Below are 16,928 nucleotides of genomic sequence, written 5' to 3' on the forward strand. Positions count from 1 at the left end.
ACTCAGTTATATCCAATTTAAATCCCACTCTTCAAGTCTCTATCCTGTTTCTGCTGGTGTGCCCCAGGGTTTAGTATTAGAGCCTCTTTTATTCATTATTTACATGCTCCCTCCTGATCATATATTGCGAAAATATAATATAAATTACATATAAATATAAACAGAGCTTTCAGTCGCTCTGCTCCACGGCTCTGGAACTCTCTTCATCAAGCCATAAGAAATATAGACTCTCCTCCCGTATTTAAGTCACAGCTCAAAACACATCTGTTCAAACTGGCTTATTCGCTTTAGTAGTGATTTTATCTGTTGTCAAGTTCTGTTTTGCAATTTTAACTTATTTTATGTATTTTATGACTATTGCTCCTTTTAATTTTGTTCTTTTGTAAGGCGCCCTCAAATAAAATGCAGTATTATTATTATTAATACAAGGTCCAGTTTTTCCAAAGACTACAATAGAAATGTTATCCACGGTACATTTTCTGTGAATTACACATCTATCATGTAGTTTCATGGGTCCAGCCCACTTAACATCAAAGTGAGCTGTATGTGCCCCATGATGAAAAAGGAGTTTGACACCCACGCTTTAGATGATCCCACATTCCATTAAAGCTTGAGTTCTGGTGAAGCCAATCCGTGACTGATAGTGTTCCACCATGTGTTTTTCTACCCAGGTATGATTTTACTGCCGTGTGTCTGTAACCATTGTCATGCTGTCGTGAAGCTGTTTCCAATTTGTTGATTGACAGCACTACATGGCATTAGATTACAACTGGCTCATCACATGACTAAGGTTCCTTTTTTTGTCCTTGAATGATTCATAAGTCAGTGTTAAGTGGCTTAACAAACAAACAACAACAAAAACATTCCTCTGAAAATGCTCAGGTATAAAGACTGGACTGAAAATCAGTGAATAAAAGCAGCTGAAGTCAAAAGAAAAACTTTGAAAGACTAGGGAACATTTCCTCAAGATTATTTAACAAAGTAACAAAGTATGAAGAAATGAGAAGTGGCTCAATATTTCTGCACAATTATGTAAACCAGAAAGCTGTGCTTGTGTTACCAGGGATCTGTCTAGTCCTCTTCCTGGCTTGGCCACTTGTCCTGGTTCTAATGGCTTTCTTGTCCTTGTCTTCATCTCTTTTCAAGTTCACATTCTCCTCTAATATGAGATACAAAAACAAAGACTCACATTAATGCAAAACAGTTTGCCATTTTCTTTCTTAGTAAATTTAGGAGTAAACTTTACAAGATTCACACAACAGACTAGTACACAATGCTTTCCATTTAAAAAAAAAAATCTATAGTGATAATAATCTGCCAATCAAAACACACCAAAATCAAACTGTCTTGGCTAACAAAGCATGTAACGGGTGATAGATTTGTCTTTAATAGTGTGTCTTACCTTTAATTTTAAATTTCTGTTAGGCTGTAAGCAGATGTCAGTTTATTTGCACCTTAAAATAATTAGTAATTTAGCTTTTATGGTTAGAGTTCCATTATACTGGAAACCTTTAGCTGTTAACACAATCCATTTCACCTGGTTTATGTCTTATCTGCTTTAAGATGTGCTGCTCCTTCTATCAATGAAGGCACCACTGTTTATGCCTGCTTATCATACCTACCATGTACAAACAGTCATGTGAAACGAAGTTTACACGAGACTTTGTGCTGTCCTTTGAAAAACTATGGTAAATGGCCTGTATTTGTATAGCACTTAGTCCCCAAGGACCCCAAAGCGCATTACACTACATTCAGTCATCCACTCATTCACACACACTGGTGATGGCCAGCTACATTGTAGCCACAGCTGCCCTGACAGAGGCAAGTCTGCAGAACACTGGCACCACCGGGCCCTCTGACAACCACCAGTAGGCAACAGGTGAAGTCTGTCGGAGCTGGGGCTCGAACCCGGCAACCTTACACAATCAAACTGCCAACTGCCACGATCACCCTATGTACAGTCCATGTTTCAATCGCTTCTATAACCAGCTTTAGCTAAACTGAAGGAATCATTTTCTTTGTGACTTCATCAGTCTCTCACATCGTTGTGGGAAAAATTTGGCCCACACCTCTGTTGCTTCAGTTTATTGAGGTTGGGGATACACATTTACGCACAGCATTCTTAAGGTCCCAAACCAGCATTCCAATCAGGTTGAGGTCTCGACAGGACTGGGCAATTTCAACACCTTGATTCTTTTCTTTGTCAGACATATAGAGGAGTTCATGGTTGACTCTGGGAATGCAATGTGCCCAAGGTTTATAAAAGAAACCCAAAGGTGTTTAAAGGACATTATTCCACAGGTTTGTATGGCTTCTTCAGATGTAACTTGACCATGCACCAGAGCAGCAAACTAAACTTTAGTAAAGGAGGTCACGCCTGCTGATGATTAATTAATCAACTGACTCTAATTAGAAACCTGTTGCCTGCTGCTAATTTATGACATTTTTTATGGAAGCAGTAAGAAGACTAACACAAACCTGCATTGTCATCACCTTTGCGTTTATTAGATCTTGAGATTTTCTGAGCCTCCTTTTTGACACCCTTCTCATTCTCATCATGCACTGCTTCATTCACATTTGACAAAGTCTAAAAAGAGAAAACCAAAATGTTTGGCATCAAGATTTATGTTATCAGAACAAAGATTTCTCGAAGAAAGAAAAATGTTTGCAACAGTTTAAATGCTAACATTACCTCTTGGTTTAAGGACTTCACTGACTGGCTATCTGGGTTGAGTTGGCAGACCTCATGTCCCTCCTCCTCTTCTTCACCAATCTCATCCAATGTGACAAACTCCTGCAGCTCATTCTCCGTAATCTCCCTATTCCACTCTTCTCCCTCCAAAAAACCTTTGTCTCCACCCTCATCTGCCCCCACCTCATCCAGAGTCACTAGCTCAGATGTGTCATCCAAAAAAGTTTTCTCAATATATTTCCTTGGTCTTTCCAACGTTGTGTTTTCTGAAGTTGCAGGTCGATTATTCCTATCATCATCTTCCACAGGGTGTATTTCATAGGTAGAGTCTTCCCTTAAGTCTTTTATCAAGGCATCACTCTTTGTTGTTGGTGTCTTCTCGGTCGGTGGCGTTGTCTCCTCATTTTCTGTATTTTTCTCAGGATCCTGTTTCTGGGAATGTACAGCCCATGTGGTTCTCCTTCTTGCTGTAGTCTTGTCTTTTGTTGGGACTTCTTTAGCCGTTCTTTCCTTTCTCCCACTGGTAGATTGTTCTGTAATGGCTGAATTGCTGTTGTCAGTCTCTACCGCTTCTGGCTTTTTAGATTGTTCTGTGTATGTCAGTTTGTCCTTTTTGTATCCTCTAGCAGACCTTCTACTATCAGACCTTTCTGCAGTAAAAGCATCTTGAATTGGTTCATCTTTATCAAAGTTTACTTTCCCATGAATGATCTTTTCAGTGTCCTTGAGAATATTTCTGTCTTTTTCTGTATTGCTTTTCTTTGTCTCATATTTTTTCTCCATCTTGTCCTCTTTTATTGGTAATTTCCCCTCCTCTTCACTTTTAGATGTTCTGGACCTTGATCCAGTCCTCCTTGTTGGTCTATCATCTCTTTTAGGTTCATTGGATTTATCTGTTCTTTTTTCCTTGTTGTCTGCCTCCAATTTGGTCTCTGTGGTTGCTGGCTCATCTTCCACAGAATCAATTACCTGGTAAGCTTCTTCCTCTTCTTCTGTGGCTTCTTTAGATACTTGGGTGCCGAGGGTTTCAAATTTTTGGTTATCATCTTCTATTTCAGTCAGATCATCAACTGAATCCAGTATCTCAAATGCTTCAGTAGCATCTGTTGAAGTTTTTTGGATGTCTTGACATTCAATGTACTGTTTTATTTCATTTCGGATTGTGGATTTTATATCGTCTAAAATCTGATAACCTTCCCCATGCAATGTGTGGCTTTGTTTAGGTCCTGAATACTTGGTTTTAGCACAGCCATCTTGATTTCCATCGTCATCCAGCTGTTCTTCTGTTTGATCATCAACTGAATCAATGACTTGGTAAGTTTCACCATCTTCCTCCTCCTCCTCAATACATTTTCCGACATAATCCCCTGCCGCAATGCCCTCTCCTGACACGTTGTGGTCAGACTTTGCTGTTGCACACTCTGTGTTTTTTTTCTCTGATTCATTAGAATATTGAATCTTTACAGATGCCTCAATATCTGATGTTGATGCCATCTCTGACAAATGGGTCTTGTGGCCTGAGGATATAGTGTGTGGTCTTCTGGCTGAGGATTCTGTCTTGTGTGGCTGTGCTCTGCGAAAAGGCGATGCATGAATTTCGACAGGCAGCGAAGAAGAGAATAAAGGGGTCTTAGTGGCCTGAGCAGATTGCATAGATGTGGTATTGAATTTGGTTGGTTCAGATGAGCCTTTTTGTTTTTTTGGTGAGTCAGTGGTCAAGCCTAAAGACAGGGTGCTTTTCTCTGAAGCTTCAGTGGGCTTGGATTCAGAAGATAAAGCAGCTGAGTTCTTAGACTGTTTCAAGGATCTTGTTGAGATCTTCTTGGCAGAAGATGAAACATCTGAGTTTTGTCTTTTTCTTTTCTTTCTGGAGATCTCCTCAGATGAGAAGGTGCCTTGGTTGTCATCCACATCCTCAACAATTTCATCAACAGTGACAAAACTCTCAAAATTCTGCTCATCAAAAAGCTGAGCGTCTGAAGAAATAGAATAATCATTATAACTATCAGTTGAATCCAGTATCTCAAAGGTTTGTTGTTCAGTACCCTCTTTTACAGTGTTGTCTCCCTCTTCAAGAGGCTGTTTTTTACCTTCTGCAATTAAGCCAGCATCTTTGGAGGCTTTGGATGATTCCTTCAAAAGCGTTATTTCATCTTTCCCCTTGATTCCATCTCCCCTGCTCTCTGCTTCATTTTTGTCACAAATGTCCACTACCAGAATCAAATCTTCAGACAGCTGCTTTACTGTAAAACTTTCATTTTTGGCCAAAGGATTGGACTCTTGAACTGTAGTTATTTGGTGTCTGATATCATTGTCTAGCACTTTGCGAGAAGCATCCAATTCAATTTCACTGCACTCTTTTAAACATGCGTCATCATCATTAACACTGTCCAAGACCTGAAAGCCTCCTTCATGTAATTCTTGGCCTTGCTCAGGTCCAGGTGTCTGACTTATCTCCGACTCAATAGTTTCCCCAGCAATGCCTTTTATTGAAACTTTGTGGTTTGAGATCGTTTTGACATTAGAAGACAACCTGCTTTTCAAAGTGGATTTCCTTGTCTTAGATGAGGAAGGTGACAAAGAAATCTTGAAGCCTTTCAAGGATTTTAATGAGGTTTGTTCGGCAGAGGATAACACATCTGTGCTTTGGTCCTCCCCCGAGTCATCGAAAATCTCATCAACAGTGACAAAATTCTCCAAGTTAAAATTTTGCTCATCAAAAAGGGTGGTATCTGAAAAGACTTGGTCATCGATGCGATCATTAGCCGAGTCCAGTGCCTCAAAGCCTTCTTCTTCAGTACTATCTGGTGAAGCTTCTTTGATGCTTTGATGTTTAACATTTGTCATTTGGCCAGAGTCTTTGCAGGTTTCTCCTGAAAGCATCTGTTGTTCTTTTTCTTTCCCCCACCTTCCATCGCCCCTGCTCCTTGAAGCTTGATTCTTACTTTTGTCCAGCACTTCGTTTCTCTCAGCCAAATCTTCAGCAACAGATTTATCAGAATTATCTACTTGAATCACATGCTCCTCGGACAGCTGCATGAATGTGGAACCTTCATCTTTAACTGTTTGAGTGGCCTCTTGGACTGTTGCTGTTCGGTCTTCAGTTACACCGTCTAGTGCTTTGAAAGGCACATCTATTTCCATTTCACCAAACTCCTCAGGACTTTCATCTTCAATACTGTCCAAGACCTTATAGCCACCTCCAAAGAATTTCTGGCCTTGCTCAAGAGCAGATGACTGGCTTGACTTTGACTCAACAATTTTCAAAGCAATGCCATTGGCTGAAAGTTTGTGGTCAGATGTTACCACTAAACTCTCTGTTGGTTTTGCTTGTTCTTCATTTGGCTGACAAGTCTCAACTCCACTTAGAGCTGCTTTTGATGCACAGGTCCTAAAACCTGAATACAAAACTTGCAATGCTCTGGCTGGAGATTTTGGGTTACTTGATGCTGCTTTTTCCACAGAGGAGGCAGGAGTTTCCATAGCCATACATAAACTGCTCCTCGCAGTGGCTTTCATTGACTTGGATAAGGAATGTGAGAAAGAAGAATAAGTTGCTGAGCTCTTGGAGTCTTTCAGGGATCTTGTAGAAGTCTGCTTTACAGGAGATGAAACATTTGAACCTTGCCTTTCACTTTTCATTCTAGAGTTCTGTTTAGATGAAGCCGTGCTTGGGTGGTCTAAGGCCATATCTTCCACATCATCAACAATTTCATCAACAATTTCATCAACAGTGACAAAGTCCTCCAAGTTGAAATTTGGCTCATCAAAAAGATTGGTGTTTGATGAAGCATGGTCATCAGTATGATCATCAGTTGAATCTAATATCTCAAAGGTTTCATGATCAGTACTATCTGATGAATTGTCTTTCATGTCTCTGTTGTCAGCATCTTTGGACGCTTTGCAGGATTCTTCTGAAAACATTTCTTCCTTTTCTTTTCGGCCTCTCGGGTTTTGGTTGCTACTTGTAATTGACATTTCAATTTTATCAGCTGCATCTAGAACTGTAGATTTATCAGAATTTTCCATTATCTGAATCTTGTTTTCCTCAACCTCTCTTTTCTCTGCTGAGTCTTCATTTTCAACCAGACGATCATCCTCTTGATTGGTAGCTACTTGGTGTTTAGAAACCCCATGTAATAGTTGGACAGAAGCATCCAATCCAATTTCACTCCATTCCTTTGAACAGGTTTTGACTGCATCTGTATCGCTCTCCATGACTTGACTGTCCAACTTATGCAGTCTATGGCCTTTCTCAGGTCCAGGTGACTGCCTTGACTCTGACTCAACAGAACTTGTTTCTTTGTGCAGCTTATATGTGTCAACCGATGTCTCAGCTTCTGCTGCTGATGCCATCTTTAATGAATGCGCCCTGCAATCTGAGGATGAAGTATGCAGTGCTCTGGCTGGGGACTTTAACTTGCTTGGGTGTGTTTTCCTACAAGTTTCAAAAGACTGAGAAGATGAGGAGGTAGAGGTCTTAAAGACATTAGAAGACAAATTTCCTTTCACTGTGATGTGAGTTGGCACGGGTGAGGAAGAAGAGGAGGCAATGTGAGAGCTCTGCCTTTCTCTTTTCCTTTCAGAGTTCTGCTTATGAGAAGAGCGGCTTTGGTGGCTGAAGGCTGCTTCTCCCGTGTTGTCACCAATTTCATCAACAGTGACAAAGTCCTCTAAACTGAAATTTAGCTCATCAAAAATATGTGTTTCTGAAGAAACATGGTCATCAGTGTCATCATCAATTGAATCCAATATCTCAAAGGTTTCTTGTTTAGCACAATCTGCATCGCATGACATGTCTTTGTTGACTTGTTCTTCAACATTTAGGATTTGGCCCAAATTTTCGAGGGCTTTAAAAGACCTCTGCATTTCTCCTTGTGTTTGTATGGTTGTTCGAGCTCCCTTGATCCTTGGACTTTGGTTCGTTCTTGAATCTAACACATCCTTATCAGTGGCATCTTCTTGAGAGTCCTCTTTAACTACAGATGCTTGGTCCTCGGTAACACTATCTATCACCTGGTAAGAGTTTCCTTGCTCTTGTACACACCCAGATAAATTGGTTTCAGTGCCATCTTGGCTTCCGTCTTCATTCATCTGTTCATCCAATTGATCCTCAATCGAGTCCAGGATTTGGTAATCTTCAAAGTCCTCCTCCTCAGGATACTTGCCAGAATAATAATTTCTGCATTCTTCTTCCGTCCTCTCCTTCGACTCTTTGAGTATGCCATTGTTAAAATCAATTTCTAGATTCTGTTTTTGGCTTGTCAACTCTAACCCCTGACTATGTGCAGCTGAATGTATAGCTAATGATGTTTCTGTTCTATTTGTCTCTGTAGTAATGCCCTCTGCTAACACTTTACCCGACTTCCCTACTGCACTTTCTTTGGGTTTTGCTTCTTCGTCTCTATGAAGCTGATATGTCTCTACTGTCACATCTGCTGCTGCTGCTGTTGATGAAGAAGGCTTACAGCTAACGGATGGAGAATGCAAGGCTATCTCTGGAGACTCTGGATTTTCTGGCTGTGCTGTTTGGCAAGGGAAGGGAGGAGTTTCAATAGATTGTAGAGAAGAAGAGACAGAGGTCTGGCTGACACTAGGAGATGAGCTGCTCGTCGAGTCGTTCAAGGGCCTTGTTGAGATCTGTTTTGTAGTGGTCGACACAACCAGGCTTTGGTTTTCTATTTCCACTCCGCAGGTCTGCTTAACCAGTTAAAGAGATGAGTTATTTTCAATTACATAACTGAGCTATTTAAAAAAAAAAAAAAAAAAAAAAAAAAAACTAATAAAAGGGACCACAGAAGACTGTCACTAATAAACTCTAAGATATATTATCATATCTAGGGATGGGTATGGTTTAGGTTTTATCCGATACCAGTACCAAACCGGTACTTTTGAAATGGTGCCAGTGCTTAAACGGTGCTCGAACCGGTGCTTAAAGAACGGAGAACACAAAATTGGTCCAAAAACCTCTCATGTTCAGCTGTTTTTTGTAAAAAGATAACAATGCCTTTTCAGCAGCTATAGGGGATTTATGGCATCACTCTTGGCTGGAAGCAGTGCTTAAACAATGGAAAAAACAAACTTTGTCCAAAAACCTCTCATGTTTAGCTGTTTTCCACTTTTTCTTTGGTCATTTTAGCCTTTTTGGCCAGGGTGAAGGGAGTATCTGCCATCAAACAAGAAGACAGCCGCATGTAGCTATGATGATGTTTGCTAGTTCACCTTACATGCATTAATGTAATAACGTGGTTAGCCTACTCAACGTAAATTACACACGAACTACATTAAGCTACTCACGCAGGGAAGAACTGCTGTGTCTGCCATCATCATCCGTCATCATTTCTGCTACACTGGCAGGGCTAGAGGGCAGGACTCTAATCTTCGGGTTTTTGGGGGATGTTGCTAACCCCGGGTCCGATAACAGGCACCACACCCGCAGTAGATGTGCACGGTCTCGCGGCAAGCTATCAAATACGGCGCATTTCTCGGCTTTTAACAAAATGCTATACGTCGCCATGTGTTTCATCAGATTTGAGGAGTTACCTCCGTTGCACAGTATCACCTTAAAGCACTTGTTGCAGGCTGCTGAGTTTACATCTTTTGCTGTGAAGTACAGCCAGACTTTGACCGCTTCGCTTTGGGCATTTTTAATCTTTAGCTCTGCTCTAAAAGAACGTACGTACCTGGGCCCACCTACTACGCTCGCAAAGGTAAAATGATTGGCTGGAATCCAAAGTGTATGACATCTCAGGAAAAGAAAAAAGCACCGCAATGTGCGCTGCTTTTCGGTCTGGTTACTACCGGTGCCATTACCGGTACCCATCCCTAATCATATCATAGTTTAGTGGGTTTGATTCTATATACACTGTATGTTTATGCATATATGCAGACCAAATTTGAAGGTAGAAGTAAGGAACTCACCTTTTCTTCCATTTTCTCTTTACCCAAGTCACTTCTAGAGGTTGTTTCTCTCTTGCTGGGGCTCTAAAAAGATAAAGATTGCTTACTACTTTACTTCACAAAAATATGGCAGGTCATAGTTAGAACATTTTTGGCACTTTGCAAATACACTTTTTGCCAGATATTACCATTTTATCCACAGTCTGTGTCTTGGTTCCCTGAATCAATATGGGCTCGTCAGCATTAATATAAGGAAGTTCTTTGATCATTTCCTTAGACTTTGTCAGACTTCTGACTTGAGGAGCAGGGGTAGAAGCAGCTGAAAAAGTTCTTCCATCAGCAGAGGTGACTGAAATTACTGGTGACCCTTCTTCCCCTACCCTCCCTTCTGCCTTCTCTACATCCTGACTCGCCTGAAGAGCAACGGTGGATGTTATAATCTCAGTTCCTGGTTTATCACTGGCTTCTTCCATTTCTTGGTCACTTGTTGCACTTTGTCCTGCTGTGAGAGACTTAGAAATGTTCGAACTAACTGATACTGCTGGTTGAGCAGAACCAGAGGTACTTGTTTGCTGAAGAGTTTGCTCCCCTTTATCAGAAAGAGAAGACTGTGCTCCACTTATCACAGTCGGGAACTTAACATCTGTGGTGTCCAGTTCAAGATTTACTTTAATCTCACTGGAGTCTTGCAGACGTTGTTTTAGGCTCTTCAAACTAAAATCAAAAGCAGAAAATCTTTGTTAGTTGTCCACAAAAAACAAGTTTGTTTTCACAAAAATGGTTACACATAACATGTTACAAAACAGAGAAAGAAACAAATATCATTTCCAATTTTTTGTTCAGCAGTTATTAGCTTAAGACACATTTACATAAACTGCCTGTTTTGTTTCTCCACATCTTTTAGAGCCAGTTCATTATAAAAATTAGAGAAAAAACAAAAAACAACGCACCCCCCCCCCCAAAAAAAACCCAACAGGAAACCATACTTTGGCAAAATAATATGAGCCTATAATTTTTTCGTCAAACCAAGAATCCGAAAACCCAAAATGTTTAGTATTAGAACTGTTTTAACTTCTACAGGAGAAGCTGCACCCAGATTCAGGAATTGTCATATTAGAAAGAGAAATACTCACGTTTCAATGCGACGAACCTTTTTCCTGTATAGAGGATAAAAAAGGAGACGGTCTAAGGGTCTATTTTCATAACAAATAAATACGTAATTTATTCTAATAATTTATTCATCTCTTCCCCTATTTTAGTGAAAGTCATACCAAATTACATTCGTAGATAAATATTCATTTGAAGCAATCTTCTCCAACACCTCTGTTACAAGACTAGATTCTGCCATCTCAATGTAAATCTGAGAATAGAAATAGTCATAAGAAAAGCCCAAAGACAAAAAGGAAAACGTTTCTTAAAAAGTGATAATAGACATTAACAATTCTTATTTTTTTAAACTCGTTCATGCTTTAGTTTACCCAAGCAAAGGTGCAGTATGAACTACAATATGACTGAACATGAAACGCATACATAGATGGGAACATAGATGCAAAATTTATGCTATAGCGATCCTGACTGAAATACAGTGGGATGCAAAAGTTTGGACAACCTTGTTAATAGTCATTATTTTCCTGTATAAATCGTTGGTTGTTACAATAAAAAATGTCAGTTAAATATATCATATAGGAGACACACACAGTGATATTTAGGAAGTGAAATGAAGTTTATTGGATTTACAGAAAGTGTGCAATAATTGTTTAAACAAAATCAGGCAGGAGCATAAATTTGGGCACTGTTGTCATTTTATTGATTCCAAAACCTTTAGAACTAATTATTGGAACTCAAATTGGCTTGGTAAGCTCAGTGACCCCTGACCAAAATACACAGGTGAATCCAATAATAAGAAAGAGTATTTAAGGGGGTCAATTGTAAGTTTCCCTCTTTTAATTTTCTCTGATGAGTAGCAACATGGGGGTCTAAAAACAACTCTCAAATGACCTGAAGACAAAGATTGTTCACCATCATGGTTTAAGGGAAGGATACAAAAATGTCTCAGAGATTTAAGCCGTCTGTTTCCACTGTTAGGAACATATTGAGAAAATGGACGACCACAGGCTCAGTTCAAGTTAAGGCTCGAAGTGGCAGACCAAGAAAAATCTCAGATAGACAGAAGCGACGAACAGTGAGAACAGTCAGAGTCAACCCACAGACCAGCACCAAAGACCTACAACATCATCTTGCAGCAGATGGAGTCACTGTGCATCGTTCAACCATTCAGCACACTTTACACAAGGAGATGCTGTATGCGAGAGTGATGCAGAGGAAGTCTTTTCTCTGCCCACAGCACAAACAGAGCCGCTTGAGGTTTGCTAAAGCACATTTGGAATAAGGTGCTGTGGACTGATGAAAGTAAAATTTAGTTATTAGGGCATAACAAGGGGCGTTATGCATGGAGGAAAAAGAACACAGCATTCCAAGAAAAACACCTGCTACCTACAGTAAAATATGGTGGTGGGTCCATCATGCTGTGGGGCTGTGTGGCCAGTGCAGGGACTGGGAATCTTGTGAAAGTTGAGGGACACATGGATTCCACTCAGTATCAGCAGATTCTGGAGACCAATGTCCAGGAATCCGTGGCAAAGCTGAAGCTGCGCCAGGGCTGGATTTTTCAACAAGAAACACTACTCAAAACCCACAAAGGCATTCATGCAGAGGAACAAGTACAACGTTCTGGAACGGCCATCTCAGTCCCCAGACCTGAATATTACTGAAAATCTGTCTTGAGTTAAAGAGAGCTGTCCATGCTCAGAAGCCATCAAACCTGAATGAACTAGAGATGTTTTGTAAAGAGGAATGGTCCAAAATACCTTCAACCACACATTGGAACCTACAGGAAGCGTTTAGAGGCTGTAATTTCTGCAAAAGGCGGATCTACTAAATATTGATTTCATTTCTTATTTTGTGGTGCCCAAATTTATGCACCTGCCTGATTTAGTTTAAACAATTTTTGCACGCTTTCTGTAAATACAATAAACTTCATTTCACTTCTCAAATATCACTGTGTGTGTCTTCTATATGATATATTTAACTGACATTTTTTATTGTAACAATCAACGATTTATACAGGAAAATAATGACTATTAACAAGGTTGCCCAAACTTTTGCATCCCACTGTAAGTAAAACCGTTAATGCAGTCATGCAACTGAAAACACAGGGAGGAGGGGGGGGGGGGGGGGTGTAGGTGTGTGTCATACCCTGTTAGCAAGTGGCAAGAATCTGACAAAAGAACCACTGAATACCACCACTTGCATGACCATCATGATGAGGTCCACAGATGTCTCAGAGATCTCCACACAGATCAGCCGCTCCTCCAGAGGCTCTGAATCTGGAACATGCTGAAAAACAATGAAAAGCTGCTGTTAAGGAGCAGGAAATAGAAAAACTTTTTTTGGATGACTACAGATATAATTAAGTGATAGCTTACTTACAATATTGCTCCATTTCATCAGATTTCTGTACATGACCTCCTACAAAAAGATGTTAAAAGATATTGTCACACACATTGCTATTCTGTAAATTCAATTATCCAACTCATAAACTGTATGCAGTAAACAGCATACAGTTTTAGAAAATGTATAAATTATGTAACTATATCAAACATTTTGAAAAATTATCCAACCAAAATTGTAAAACACGTCCCTATCCCAAAGGTATAATTAAATTTTATTTATATAGTGCCAAATCACAACAGCTGCCTCAAGGTGCTGTAAGGTACATTGCATTACATTTTAAGGTATTTTTTAAGTCATAAATCAAAACATAACATCAAACAGCTTCACAATAGTACCGCAATGTGGGTAAAATTCGGGGCAGAGCATAACGAGTAAATGCACCGGATGAAAGTCAAACTAATTTGCGTCAAACGCCAAATTGAACAAGTGGGTTTTAGGTGCGATTTAAACAATTGAATAGACTCAGACGTAAGGACATCAACTGGGAGATTGTTCCAGAGTCCCCTTTGGGTGGAGCAATGTTTGGCACAGTGTGTTTTGGGGTTTAAAAGCCACAGAAACACGGTATCAAGAAAAAAAAAAAGTGTCTCAACTGTTCCGATACTCCTGACACACACCAGATCAACTAAAGGTTTTCGCTTAGGCAGCGGTTGTCCTTCTCTCCTGGATTGGCTGGAGCTTCCGAGCTTTGACAAAAGTCCAGATAGGATAACCACATTTACTCAGGGCCTTCTTAATGTGATGTTCTTCTGCTTTCCTGGCTGCTTTGTCTGTGGGGATGGTGTTCGCTCTGTGTTGTAGCGTCCCAATGACACCTAATTAATCCTTGGTCCACCCCAAGGATCAGGTCCCCCGACACAAACAGAGTAACATAGTGTACGCTGTCAAGTGCCAGGAGGAGTGCCAGGATTTATAAATCGGGGAAACCATACAACCTCTGGCAAAGCGGATGACACCACACAGAAGAGCTACCTCTTCTGTGTGGTGTCATCTGCAGTTTATTTACACCTATAGGCCAGTGGACACTCTTTCAATGACGAGGATGTACACATCCTGGACAGGGAGGAACGCTGGTTTGAGCGCGGAGTCAAGGAGGCCATTTACGTGAAAAGGGAAAGACCATCTCTGAATCGAGGAGGGGGCCTAAGGGTACATCTTTCACCATCTTACAATGCTGTGATTGCAGCTACTCCCCAACTCTCTGTGAATGGTACTCATGGCCATTGATCAGTGGGCTTTGATCAGTGGTTGTTGATCAATGGTCATGAGAATTTGCATAATAATGATGAAGGAACCATTGTTCCTTCAGTGTATGGAACGCCAGGACTGCCATAATGAATTAATTAAATACACCATTAAATGATTAATTAAATGTGACAATAATTAATTAAAATTGGAATTAATTAAATAAATAGTTATGACACATGTAATTAATTAATTATTGACACATTTAATTCATTATTTATGTATTTCACATTTTAATTAATTATTGACACATTTAATTATTTAATGATATATTTATTTATTTCATTTTGGCAGTCCTGGCGCCTGGCTCTCATCTTGAAATCATTTTATCTGTCAGCCTCACCCATCAAACTTAGGGGGCGGGGTTAACGCTGCCCATGCAGCTTCTCTAACATTTGATTGGTTGCCGTGCAAAGTAAGTCAAAACAGGTCGATCCTAGATAATCGATTGCTTGTGTAGACTTGGGGCAGCCAGTTATCCCAGAATGCAGATCAAATCACAAGCAGCAATGGTGGTGGTGTAGTTTTAAAATACCCCGTTTTTCTGTCACCAGCTACACTTTTAACAGTGTTTTAGCTGCGAATGTCGCGACGTATGTCTGGTCAGGTTGTCAACATAGAACATGTTTGCAAAAGTGCTCAGATGTTTTCAGAGATTTCACTAGCTCTGCTAACAGTTAGCATGCAGAGTGCACCGAGGGGGTTACGTTAACCGGTTTGTTTACATATTCCACTCTCCGTGTTCCACATGTTGCATTCGCAGATTCTCATTTTCACCGAACGATCGTCTCTTTCCGCCTGGTCTTGTGTCTCTGTGCTTCTGTAACATAAAGAACGAGCTGACATTTTTCTCACGAAGCCTGCGACCAGCTCAACAGACCCTCAGTTTACCTGCATGCATCCTCCTCCTCATCTGTCAGCTGTTTAACACCTGCTGCTAATTCAAGAAACACGCCTACGTTACCTGGTGATAGTCACAGTTTAACTGGGCAGCCGGTGCTCGATATAACGCAATGTCAGCGCATTTTTCTGCACAAGATAAGTAAATATAGTGTTTTCCCCGAGCGCAGAGCTGCTGGAGTTTGTTTCCTTACAGAGCACTTTATAGGCGAACCAGCGTCATCAGCGGCTGATGTCCAATCACCGGCACACAGCTTTGAAACCTCAGCTGAGTTTTAGCTCTCAGTGGTTAAACGCTGGACTTCATTCACTCAGGTTCTGTCTGTCGGGTCACGTTTACTTCGCTGTTTTATTTACAACTGAGCAAATCGGTTTGGCTGAGGTTAAAGTTACGTTTCACAACTGCATAGTTTCACAGACGTTTAATGGTTCACTGGCACATGTGTTAGACTGAACTATTCGCTTTTCTTTATCTGGTGTGTTTTGGATTTAACAGTGAATTTTGAGATTAAACTGACTTTTAAAATGTTTTTATACAAAGAGGAAAGAGAAGGCGCATTTCCACCGAGAGGAGCAGGGTTTGCAACAGCATGTTCAACATGAAGTCTGCAACCTGGACAGAAATATTATATCATCTGTTTTTTAATAGTTATTCAACTGTATTCTAAGCACCAGCTGTCTGTTAGAATGTGATTTTTTCTCTCTCTCTGTTGGCAGACGTATAAAAATGCGCAGGAAAATCTGACGTGCATGGCGAACTTCACCGACGATATTTAGGGAGGAATAAACACACATCAAACATAAATGAACCATTTGCCTGTCTCCATAATTGAGAGCATTTTCTCTTCTTATGTCAACACTCTCTCTCTCTCTCTCTCTTTTTTTTTTTTTTTTTGCTGTTTCGGTCATGTTAGGTTTACCTGTCAAAGGCTTGTTACAAACTATGAAACACATCGTGCAGACTTCTGGATGTTAGAAGAAAACGAATACTGCTCATGAATGAGACTAAAGGCAGGAAGGTGTCCTTTAAAACTAAACATGTTAATAGGACCTCCCTGTTTATATCATAGTTTATGATATAGCACGTGTATTTCAGTAATAGCCTGCTGATTTCAGTGTAGTGGTGAACAGTCACACAGCTCACGTAGGCGTTATCTGTGATTCTCCTTAACTATAATTTATCCAAGTTAACTTCAGTTAACCATTCAGACAGTTCTTTTGCAATGAAAAACATAAACACTCATGCTGCCGGTAGGTTTCCTCAGTGCCAGCTGTTAACATTATAGCTGCTTATGCAGTAACCATGGTAACGACGGACTGAGCGGCTGGATCGACGGAGGTCAGACAACAATTTTACATGTATGATCTTAAAACAGGACACAGCCACTATACGTGCTGGCCTCATGTCAAATGTGAAGGCAGACTGAGTCTATGTTTGACGTTTGCTTTATATCTAATCTTCCTTTTCAAACATTTAAACAGCAGCGAGTCTGCAGCTGAGGGAATACAAACTCAAATTGTCGGAACAGGTTTGCTCGTTTCTTGGATTCATTTGGTGATTTATTAAATCTATAACTGTTATTCTAATCTGCTGCTGAGTCTCTTACACTTTTCTTTATGCTGTATATTTTCACGTCTCTGGAATAGTTGGCAGTTAGATAGTCAGCTGGGAAACTTT

General features: G+C 40.3%; 1 protein-coding gene across 1 annotated transcript in view; it reads right to left on the reverse strand.

The window, feature by feature from the left end:
* The window catches only part of LOC146714040 (uncharacterized), a 49,088-nt gene that overhangs the window by 5,534 nt on the left and 26,626 nt on the right, over window positions 1-16,928 (reverse strand). Inside the window, exons 23-31 of the mRNA XM_085450617.1 lie at window positions 13,082-13,120; window positions 12,848-12,988; window positions 10,864-10,952; window positions 10,726-10,749; window positions 9,781-10,306; window positions 9,614-9,676; window positions 2,693-8,389; window positions 2,479-2,587; window positions 1,061-1,159 (exon numbers count right to left, since the gene is read on the reverse strand). Coding sequence (XP_085306743.1) covers window positions 1,061-1,159; window positions 2,479-2,587; window positions 2,693-8,389; window positions 9,614-9,676; window positions 9,781-10,306; window positions 10,726-10,749; window positions 10,864-10,952; window positions 12,848-12,988; window positions 13,082-13,120 — 6,787 coding nt within the window. The remainder of the gene's footprint in view (window positions 1-1,060; window positions 1,160-2,478; window positions 2,588-2,692; window positions 8,390-9,613; window positions 9,677-9,780; window positions 10,307-10,725; window positions 10,750-10,863; window positions 10,953-12,847; window positions 12,989-13,081; window positions 13,121-16,928) is intronic.

Source organism: Copadichromis virginalis, linkage group LG3, assembly GCF_057382275.1.
Source record: "Copadichromis virginalis isolate Kocher_CV1m ecotype Utaka linkage group LG3, C_Virginalis_male_GT1.1, whole genome shotgun sequence".
NCBI lineage: Eukaryota > Metazoa > Chordata > Actinopteri > Cichliformes > Cichlidae > Copadichromis > Copadichromis virginalis.